The sequence below is a fragment of the Xiphophorus hellerii genome, chromosome 18 (genome assembly GCF_003331165.1).
Source record: "Xiphophorus hellerii strain 12219 chromosome 18, Xiphophorus_hellerii-4.1, whole genome shotgun sequence".
NCBI classification, from domain to species: domain Eukaryota; kingdom Metazoa; phylum Chordata; class Actinopteri; order Cyprinodontiformes; family Poeciliidae; genus Xiphophorus; species Xiphophorus hellerii.
The window spans coordinates 16,431,226-16,441,468 of NC_045689.1; the positions used below are offsets into that span (position 1 = coordinate 16,431,226).

Genomic DNA, 10,243 nt, shown 5'->3' on the forward strand with positions numbered 1-10,243 from the left:
CAGGAAAGACGGAAGTGAGTTTATTCGCTTGGTTTTTGAAATCAAAAAATAGAATGAATGTTGTTTTGAGAACGAAACTGTTCAGAAATTAGTTTTAGTATTTAATTAAGTTCCAACATACTGCATGTTTGTATGTTCATATACCCCTTATATTATATTTTTACGTGCACAGATCCAGAATGGACTACAGTTACCAGAAATCTGAGTAGAAGGTTAAGCTGTTACTTCCGGGTTCTCGAGTTCCCCGCCGTTTGAGAAAGCAGGAGTTTATTCAGGATGTTGCCCTCATTATAACACCAGTGACGTCCTTTATTCAGGGGTTATGTTGCGACTTTTATTAGCAATTTATCGAATATGTAGCCATTTATTCGTTCTTTACTTTAATTTATTACACTTAAAGCTGTCATGTTGCTGCCTTCTGACGTCGCTCGGCTTGTTTTGGGTAAGCCGGACTTAACAAAGCCACAGCTGCTTGTAGCTTTAGCTGGTAGCCATAACGAAGTGAGAACGGCGCAGATTTATTGTGCCACAGTGCTAACTTTTTAATGCCTGTCTTTTTTTTTTTTTTGCTTTGTGCAGGGTACCTCCAGGAAGAGGGGCTGTCAGCTACAAGCCAAGCCTTCATCCATGAGAGTCCAAACCTGAAGGAGTATGCCGAGCACACTACAGGAGACGGGGTGATCCCTGCCTGTGTTTTTGTGAGTCCAAAGGCTGTCCACACATGTTCCTGTCTTTAATTGTTAAGGTTGCCATGCAAGGATATTAACAAACTCTTCCCTCACGCATGCACAGTCTGTCTTTGGGAAGGGCTTGACAGCCATCTTGAATGAGTATGTGGCTGCGAAAGCAAAAGGTAAAAGTGACTTTCATGTTTTGCAATATGTTTATATGTGTTCACTTTAAGCAGATTGTAACAACTGTGTTGTAATTTTCTAAAAGACTCTGGACATGAAGTCCCTCTTGTGATGACGTCTTTGTGGAAAAAGCTGGATTTCACCCTCAACCAAATCAAGTAATATTTGACTACTTTCAACATTAAAGTCTGTTCATGTTTTGAGATTAACTATTGTTGATCTGATATTTATAAATTATTTTCCAGGTCATTGCAGAATTCCCCCGCTATATCTGCAAGTCAGAGGAGTAAGTGCTTTCTAATTGCTGTTAGATCAAATATTTATTCATTAAATAATACAGAACAGATACGCATCAGTTGCTGATAAAGGAACATAAATGTTTCAAATTTCCTTATAATACCAGTTTTTAAGAAATGAAAATTTGATATGTTCTGAAATCAAGCTGATGGATTAGGGGGGAAAAAGTTTAATTGCAATTATTTTTGCTCAACATTGATTGTTGGTCATTTATTAAGTTTTGAGAAATATTGTGTTTGTTTCAGTTAAAGAACAAAATAAGTATGTGCATTCCCTTTGAACTGTGGCATAATTATTTTAAGAAAAGTCCTTCTTTTGTTAATTATGTTGAGGTTTTTTTTAATGCTTTACCTTTTTTAAAATTAAAATAAAATACATAATTGATTAATTACACAAAGGATAACTTTATAAATATTATTCTCATTTTTTGGACTTGTACATTTAAAAGGTGATGTGTTTTTACATTTGTAAGTAGTGTGTAAATCGTATGTTTCCCAAAAGCATATCAGTGATCTAATAGCATGCACTGACCAAAGAGTCATGTAGTGGTTTTCCTGCAATGCACCTGTAAATACTGCATTAAGTGTACGATCCAGAATTTTACCAGTCTCTGTCTGTTGCAGTACGTTCACGCGTCGGGGTGGCAAACATGGCGAGGCAGCGGGTCCTGACAGTGGCGTCTCCAAGCGGTGTGGTCTGCTCCTCCGTTTCTGAAAGCAGCTCCTTCATCAGCCCCACCCACACCACCCACAGCATGCTAGGTCACTCCACTCCTGTTTGCTTCACCAACCCTCAGATCAGACCCACAGCCAGCAGCGGGGCGCAGCAGCCGGTCCACGATGGGAGCCGATTACTCAATACACCCCGTCAGTATTGTGGTGGATTTGTTTGGATGAGTTTAATATTGTGCATTTTGACTTGGAAAACCCTTTGTCAGTTTGGGTCAAACTCCGTTAGCTTCTGTTTTTGCTATTAAATCAGTCGCTGTATTTGAACATTGTACCTTGTTGTTGTATTTCACAGGAGATTCTCCTGTACAAGTTATTGTTTCAGAGCACCGCCTCACTTCAGGCCCAGTTTCTCCTGGTCGAAGGAAATGGTAAGGATTGGAAAGAACAACTACATAATGGAGTTGTATAAATACCTATTTAATATCATAAAGACTTACTTTTAACTTGCACCAAGATCAGAAGTTGTTTCTTCTGTCTCTCTCACTCTCTCTCCCTCTAGAATGCAAATAAGGGAATTATAAAAACATTTATTTTTTTTTCCACAACTGATAATTAAAACAAACTTTGATACAAAATAAAAAAGTGTAGGTTTTAGGATGTGTTACTGGACCAGGGCTGGATACTAGTCCCACATTAACACACTGATTACTAATTACAGGTCACCATTATTTATTTCCATCAATATTGTCACACATGACATATTTCCTAATATTATGCTGCCCTAGTTTGTTACCAGATAACAGATGATCTATTAATATATTTGTCCACGTATCTTTTTGTGTCCTTCACTACAACCCATCTTCTGCATTCAGGGACACGCCCAGGAAGAGAAGTGGTCTGACCGGGTCAGGTGGTCCCAGCAAATCTGCCATAGCTGCCACTAACGTAACTGCAGACGCCCAGCCTGAGGAGGTCGTCAAGGAGAATTTTCCAGTGAGTTTACGTTTAGAGGCTTGTTTCTTCTTTTACAAAGAAATAGTTAAAAACTGTAAATAATAGAATGAAGTGGGAAAAATATTAGTTTTTTCAGATTTTTGTTCCATTGTCTAAATGTTTTTCTCCCTCTCTCTAGCTATCTCTCTCTTTGTTTCTCTTTTCTTTTTTTCTGTGACATATTATATAAAACATTGATACATGTTGCATATTTTCCCTGTGCATGAAAGCCCCAGTTGAAACATCACACGTTGAGCTTTTCCTAAAGGTGTCTAACTTTTAAAACATTAAAATCTTCACAGCAACTCGTGATACAAAATGCACGTGACAAGATTCTGGGGGACAGGGCACTGCAAGAAAAACTTGCTGAAAACATCAACAAAATCCTTGCCAGGTATGTTGAGAATCTGTTTTCAGTATTTTGACAAAGCTGATGGTGACAAAAATACCTATCAAACAGGCTTAAAATAATATTTCTGTACTAAACATGTTTTTTGTTCCTGATGCCAGTGATGCAGTACCACAAACATCCAAAGTTTCTTCAAGTGCAGTGGAGCCAGACCAGTCTATAGATGAGATTCTAGGACTAGAGGTACTAAAACATCTAACAGAGCTCTATTTGTTCCTATAAATACTCCTAAATTCACACTGTCTTCCTTAATTTTATGCGCATTATTATTATCAGGGAGAAATCCATATGAGCGATGATGCCATCCATGACATTTTGGAGCAAACTGAATCCGACCCGGCTTTTCAGGCCCTCTTTGACCTTTTTGATTACCGTAACTATCCGCTACGTTGTTGTTTTTAAGTTGTATCACAATCAAAGTTTCTAAATGGATATGAAAGTCGTATTGAGAATTCTTTTGTAATTTTGCAGATAAAACTAAAAATGCTGATGGAGATGCAGGGGATGGCAGCAATGCTTGTATTTCTGAAGAGAATGAGACGGCTGGACTCTCACCTTCTGTCCAGGTCCTCCAAAGTAGCAATCCAGGTATTCAGTCTCTTTCAACACAGGTCAATATAGATGTGAGTGGGTGGTAAACCTTTCAGAACTTTATCATCATTTATCCATAGTTATAGCTCTTCTCCAAAGTAGAATCTGATGTCAAGACTATCTTTCCTCTTTTGAAACTATTTTATTCCTGGCTTTTACTGACCTGTCTAGTGCACAATTACAAGAACATGGACAATCGGTCAGGTTTGGTTTGTTTTATTTTTCAGGTCCTGTCCAAAGTGACGAAAATACTTTAGATGCAACATCAGGAGCGCTGAAGGCGAGAGCTGGGCAGGAGCGTAAAACCAGAAAATCCCCTGCATCCACCTTGTTAAGAAAAACCGTTTTGGACTCGAATGGCAGAACGTCTAGAATTGAGAACAGCTCAGCCAGACTGTTAATCAGCTACTCACCTGCTGCTGGGAACTCCATTAGGAAAGAAAACCCATCAACGAACAGTGGACCACAAATGGAAAGTGATGAGCCTCTAAACACGCCGCCCCCACCTGTGGACAGTTTGTCCACCCCAGTGACACTCTCAAATTCAGGATCTTTATCGAGAGACCCAGCTCTGCTCGCTGAGGAGAGACCAGCCTCAACCGTTGACGGAAACCCTGAGCATCCACAGGCAACAGGACTAAACAAGCCAGCTGATGGAGTTGATGGAGCAGCAGCTGCCGATGATCAGCGTGAGCTCCAGGTCAACAACACCTCTCCCAGCCAGCCTGATGTGTGTGTTTCTTCTGGAGACAGTCTAGCGGTGCCTCATGGCTCTGTTCCACCTTCTTCTTCATCATCTGTTTCTGCAGCTGCTCCAGTTACAGCTGCTTCCACTCCTGTTTCTGCCTCGTCTGCATCCTCTTCCTCTTGTGCTCCAGTTACCCCAACGCCAAGTCCTCCTCTTCCTCTGGCCACCATCCCTGCTCTTCCCCCACTCAAGCCAGGAGAGCCCAGCAACATTGTGTCTTTGGAGATTATCGTCAGTGATAACCAGGATGGAGATTCTTCCAGAGACGCGGCCTTAAATCAGGCGGTTTCAAGTATTTCCGGAGACAAGATACCCACCATCTACCTTTCCTCGCCAGCAAAATCACCTGCATGTCCTGCTACTCCAAAGGCCAACTTTGATGAAGCCGCGCAGGCGGTGAGCAGCTTACAACGATCAGAGGGATACGGTAGTCCTTTCGTCAGTAAACCTGGAGGAGTGTACACGTCTCCAGTCAATGCAGCTTCGCAGGCTCAACAGAGATACGTGTTTCAACCCGCTGTGGACCCCCCACCCACCCCAGCCAGCTATTTCTTGGTGGTCCCAACTCCAGACGTTCAGGCCAGACCGGTGCTGCTTCCAGCTGGAGTCCCAAACGGACAACCCTTACCCACCAACCAGCATGGAGTCACTACACCGAGATACTCCACAGGTACAGCAGAAAATACAATGTGTCTACATGTGCTGCTTCCTGTAATCAGGAAGCAGCACAGTATTTTTTACTGTGCGAGTCTATGAACTTTAGTCTTTTTAAAGCATTCATTGTTTTGCCGTATAAGTTATTGACAGAACCAACAGCTAACGGCACATTAATTCAAAAACCAAACAAAATAATTTCATCACTTTTTGGACGTTGGAGCCTCTCAGACCAATGTTTCAAACCAGACTATGTTCTATTTTCTTTCTTGGTGTGTTACGCCCCCCAAGGTCTAGGGGTTCAGGGGCAGTAACATAAAAATGTGTCCAGAGAAAAAGTGGAATGAAAAAATGATTTATTTCAAAAGATGGTTTTCACAGAACCAAAACACAATACAACTTAACCCAATTAAACAAAAGTAAAGGACCAACAAATTCAAAAATCTCTGAGTGCAAATTAAATAAGATGTTCAAACACGTCCATCTAAAGAAACTCAAAACAACCCAAATGAAAGGACAAAAGGGAGCACCAAAACCTCCCAAACACAAGCCTCTAGCTTGTTCAAGATTTATCTAAAGCAGATTCACCACTTAGCAAAAGAAGCGAGAACAAAATTGTTCAAACTGTCCGAAAACAGTCACCAAACACAGAAGGTGGGGGTCAGCTTTACACAACCTCTTCCTGCTAGCTGCCCCACTGGAGGATTGAATTCAGATGTCTTTTATATGGTGCAGGTGGGCCTCATTAACGTCTGATTGGCTTTGCTGATCCAATGGGGTGGCTGCTCTCCTGCAGCCTCTAGGCAGCCAATCAGAAAGGTGTGTCCACACAGCTGATCCTGCATAACAGAAAAAAACAAGGAGCCTGCACAGCCTCAAGAGGCCAGGGGCCGTAACACGGTTAGATCCTAAAGCATTGACTGTCAAAATTCTGTTAACGTTTTCAAGTAAGGTATAATTAATCACAAACTGTGATTTAAGTAACCTGTACTTGGTGTATCAGAATAATCCAGTCCTAGATTTTGAAATGTGACTTCAGTGGCTTAGATACCAGCACATTAGTGAACATAGCTTTTTACTACACCACATAGTCTAGGCTAACGTGCCAGTTTTATTTGTTTAAAAAAAAAAAAAAACAGATCTTAAAACTGCATGAAGTCAAACGTTTTGTACTCAAATTTGCAGCAACATCAAAATTTGAGTTTTATAATGGAAAACTAGCAGTAATTCTGAAGGGAAATTAATGTGTAGCAACATTTCCGATCTAAAAAGCCGTTCTTGTCCCTGCTGCTACAAAATAAAATTGGTTTTGAGCTGCAAAATTGTCAAGAAACTTAAAATAAGAAAATATTCATAAAAACCTTCTTTATAAAATGTACAGATTTTTTCAACTTTCACAATGAAAGAATGAAAACATTTCCTGGAACAGAAAATAATGAAATGATAATAGAAAATTTACATATAGGGATGCACCTCTGAGTTCTTTATCATTATTGGCTTGAGTTTTTAAAAGAGCTTAAAGCACCATAGGTTGCAGACTCCCCATGTAGCTCATTACTTTAATCTTTGTTTTCTTGCTGTAGTTAAAACCCTGAATCCGTTTGCTTTCTTTGCAGGACCAGCACTTATATTACCATCACCTGTAAAGCCCGTTGTGCTTCCTGTCTCTGTTTTGGGGCAGAATACGATGGGAAGTATCCAAGTGGTTTCCAATCAGGTAACACAACTTTATTTTTACCATTTCATCAGGGGATTTAAAAAAAAAACAAAAAAACTTTAATATTCTGGTTATTCTTATATATTTACAGATAGTTGATGTAACAACCCCAAAACCTACAAAGACAAGAGAAAAACTAAAACCAAAGCCCACGACTATCGCACCTAAACAGTCTACAAAATCAGGTAATGTACAGCTATAAGTTTCTGGAAGAATGCCTCCAGCTTTAATGTTTCACTGTCTTTCATCTCTAATATGTTGTTCTTATCTCAGTTGCAGGATGTGTGAAAAATGTGTCTGCTGCTGCTGTTCAGCCTAAACCTTCAGGCCAGAAGGATGCAGCTAAAGGATCCAGTGGATCCAGTCATCGGAGGATTTTACGTTTTGACTCCTCCTTATCAGAGGTTCGATCCCAAACTACCAGAACAGCTGGGACTCCAACAAATTCTGCTTCAAACACATCACAACATACCCGTTCGATAGAGAGCGATAATAGACCAGCAGGCGGTCGAACAAAACCGGCTATTTTAGGTAGCAGCAAACCTAAGAGGAGAGTGGAGACTGTTAGATGTTCAGCAGATTCCAAAGGAGGAGCAAACTTGCTAAAAGAAACTGTTTCTTTACAAACGCAGCAGAAAGACTCTGTCAAAAAGACGCCTCGCAAACAGATGCATATAATTCATGACCAAGAGTCTCAAAATCCAAGAACAGACAACGAAGCTGAGAAGTCTCAGTCACGGGAGGCGTCCGTTGATGGATTACACAGACCTCATGATGATGGATCAAAAGCTGAAGATGCTTGCAGTTCCAAGTCGCTGTCATCCGATTCTTCATTCAGATCAGAAAGCAGGAAGGACAACGAGGAGAGCAGCAGGAAGGAAGCTGGAGAGAAGGCTTCTTTGAAATCACGTGAGGGACGAATGGAGAAGAGGACTTCCTCTCAGGAGAATCCAAACATCCGAGCGAACAAGGAGAATGAAATGAAAGGAGGCTCACAAGACAAACAGCAGTCATCAACACCTTCATCCTCAGCATCAAGAGACTTCAGTCCTCCAGCTGCCCCACAGGCCAAGCCGACAAAGGCTGCTTCAAAAACTGGCTCTCTGGCCAAGCAGGCCGCTGAAATGCTGCAAGGCCTCAGCTCTCCTCCACCTCCAGTCAGAAAAGCTGTAGTTAGCAGTTCAGACCATATGCTTTCTGGGACCGACCATATCAGTGAGGCGACTGCTGATTGTCAGAGGACTCCTTCCCGTCAGAAAAACGCTAAAAACGCAGAGGGGACTCCGAAGCAGCTGTTTCCTCCCAACACCCCTGATGTGCCGACCTGCAGCCCTGCCAGCGAAGCTGGGAGTGAAAACAGCATTAACATGGCTGCACACACCCTCATGATTCTTTCTCGTGCCGCCATCGCCAGGACGGGCACGCCGTTAAAAGACAGCCTGCGCCAGGAGGAAGTTGGAGAAAAATCACCATCAAGCTCAAAGAGTAAAAAACGCAAGCAGTCTCCAGTCAGAGAGAGTCCGTCCGCCAAGAGAGAGCGGAAACGATCTCCCAGCATCAAGAAAGACAAAGTCAGTAAAATTTCTTTCTATTGACATTTACTACAACTACATTTGAGATGTATCTGACTTCATAAGATGTTTAAATGTATACTCAGCAATTTATCTTTTATGTGACAGACCAATAAAATGTAGCGTATAACAAGGGAAAGGATTCAAGGCATCCATAATTTGTGGAAACAAAAAAAGTGTAATTTTCATTATCAGTATTTTCTGATAATCTTTTGAGAATTGCCTCCACAGATTTGCACATTTGAACACTGACATTTTTTGCCCATTCTTTGTAAAATAACTTTAAGCCTAAGGGCATATGTGAAAAATAATTTTCGAGTCTAGGTCTGGTCTTTGACTAGGCTAAATGCTGTTCCGTGAACCAGAAAAGCTCTAAATAACCTTTAGGAGCTGACATTCTGGCTCAACATGGCTGAAAGAAGAAATGAGACGTTCATGCAAAGTTAGGTAACAAGCTGAACAGGTAATTCAGCCTTTTAAGCGAGTTGAGTCTGAGCAAGAGCACCTATAAACCCTGCAGCACACTGAGCCTCGACAACTTTAGTTTGACACCCCGACCTAAACCCTATGATTGTATCTTTAGCATGCTCTTCAGGGTTTTACTTATTAAAAATAAATCGAAAAACACTTATCTGCTACTTTGTGCGGGTTGGTCACATTTACAAGTTTGGTTGTAAATGTCTATATATTCTTCCTAGCTCCTCCTCAAATAGTTTTTCCTCTTCTTGAGTCACTATGTGCTGTGTGTTGACTAGTTGACAGGACAACAAAATCAGTTTCTCAAAAAGGTTTTATTTTCCTATATTTTGTCATGCCATTCTTATTTTATTTTCCTTTGCTTTATTCTCATCCTTATCCAGCCTTCTTATCCTGCACTACCCACCTCCCAGAAGAGTATAATATTTTGTGTGTAACCAACCCTGATGTCTTTTTCTATGTTTACTTTTCAGGAAAGAAAGAAACTTATTGACTGTTTCCCCCACGATTTGGATGTGGACAAGTTCCTTTCCTCTCTTCATTATGATGAATGAAAGTGGACACATAACAGAGGAGGATGAATGTATCACTACCAACTTGGACGACTGTCCAGGAACAGAACAAGCCATCTGCTGAACGAGTGTTTATGGTTCCTACAGCTCTTAATGCCTTTAGACTTTTAAGCAGCAGCTGTTGTGAAACTTTGATTTTACTGTAGGTGATTTAAAGTCAAATCTAATTTTATGCAACATTAAAGCAATCATTGCACTTTTTGTTTGTTTTAATCATCAACACCTTTTTCCAGTTACAGTTCAATTTTGGAGGCCATCTTGACAGTTGATACTTTTTGTTATTGAATAACTCAAAACATTGCTTTGGTCAATATTTGACTTTTTATTTGGTAGATCTGATTAGTATTGAGTGACAAGTTTGTTTGTCAAAATATATTTTGAAAAATGTGTGTATCAGTAATTTAAAATTTTGAATTGTGTTTCATTTGATTTTGTTTTCTGAAAAGTCTAGTTAACGGATAAAAATTAAAAGACAGATAAACATATGAAATGTACATTTTTACTGTATACTTTTGTACAGTAATCTTGTTTGTGAAATGAGACGCAGTTTCATCTGTCTGAATAAAATGTTAGAAGAATTGGAAGGAGGCTGATTTGAAACACCACTGCGGGGACTGTGTTGGTCTGTCATAAATTACATTATGCCGTTATAATGTAACAAAGGTGAAAAGCCCATTAGAAATTTGTAG

General features: G+C 40.4%; 1 protein-coding gene across 1 annotated transcript; it reads left to right on the forward strand.

Moving 5' to 3' along the window:
* Positions 1–221: 221 nt before the first annotated feature.
* Positions 222–10,159, forward strand: npat (nuclear protein, ataxia-telangiectasia locus). Its single transcript, XM_032545176.1, has 17 exons — positions 222–442; positions 580–698; positions 793–853; positions 940–1,012; positions 1,100–1,140; positions 1,775–2,017; positions 2,175–2,250; positions 2,695–2,815; positions 3,118–3,209; positions 3,326–3,407; positions 3,501–3,597; positions 3,696–3,812; positions 4,043–5,233; positions 6,834–6,934; positions 7,026–7,119; positions 7,208–8,505; positions 9,456–10,159. The coding sequence occupies exons 1-17, from the start codon at positions 406–408 to the stop codon at positions 9,534–9,536; spliced, it is 3,924 nt and encodes a 1,307-aa protein (XP_032401067.1). The 5' UTR covers positions 222–405; the 3' UTR covers positions 9,537–10,159.
* The last annotated feature ends 84 nt before the right edge of the window (positions 10,160–10,243 follow it).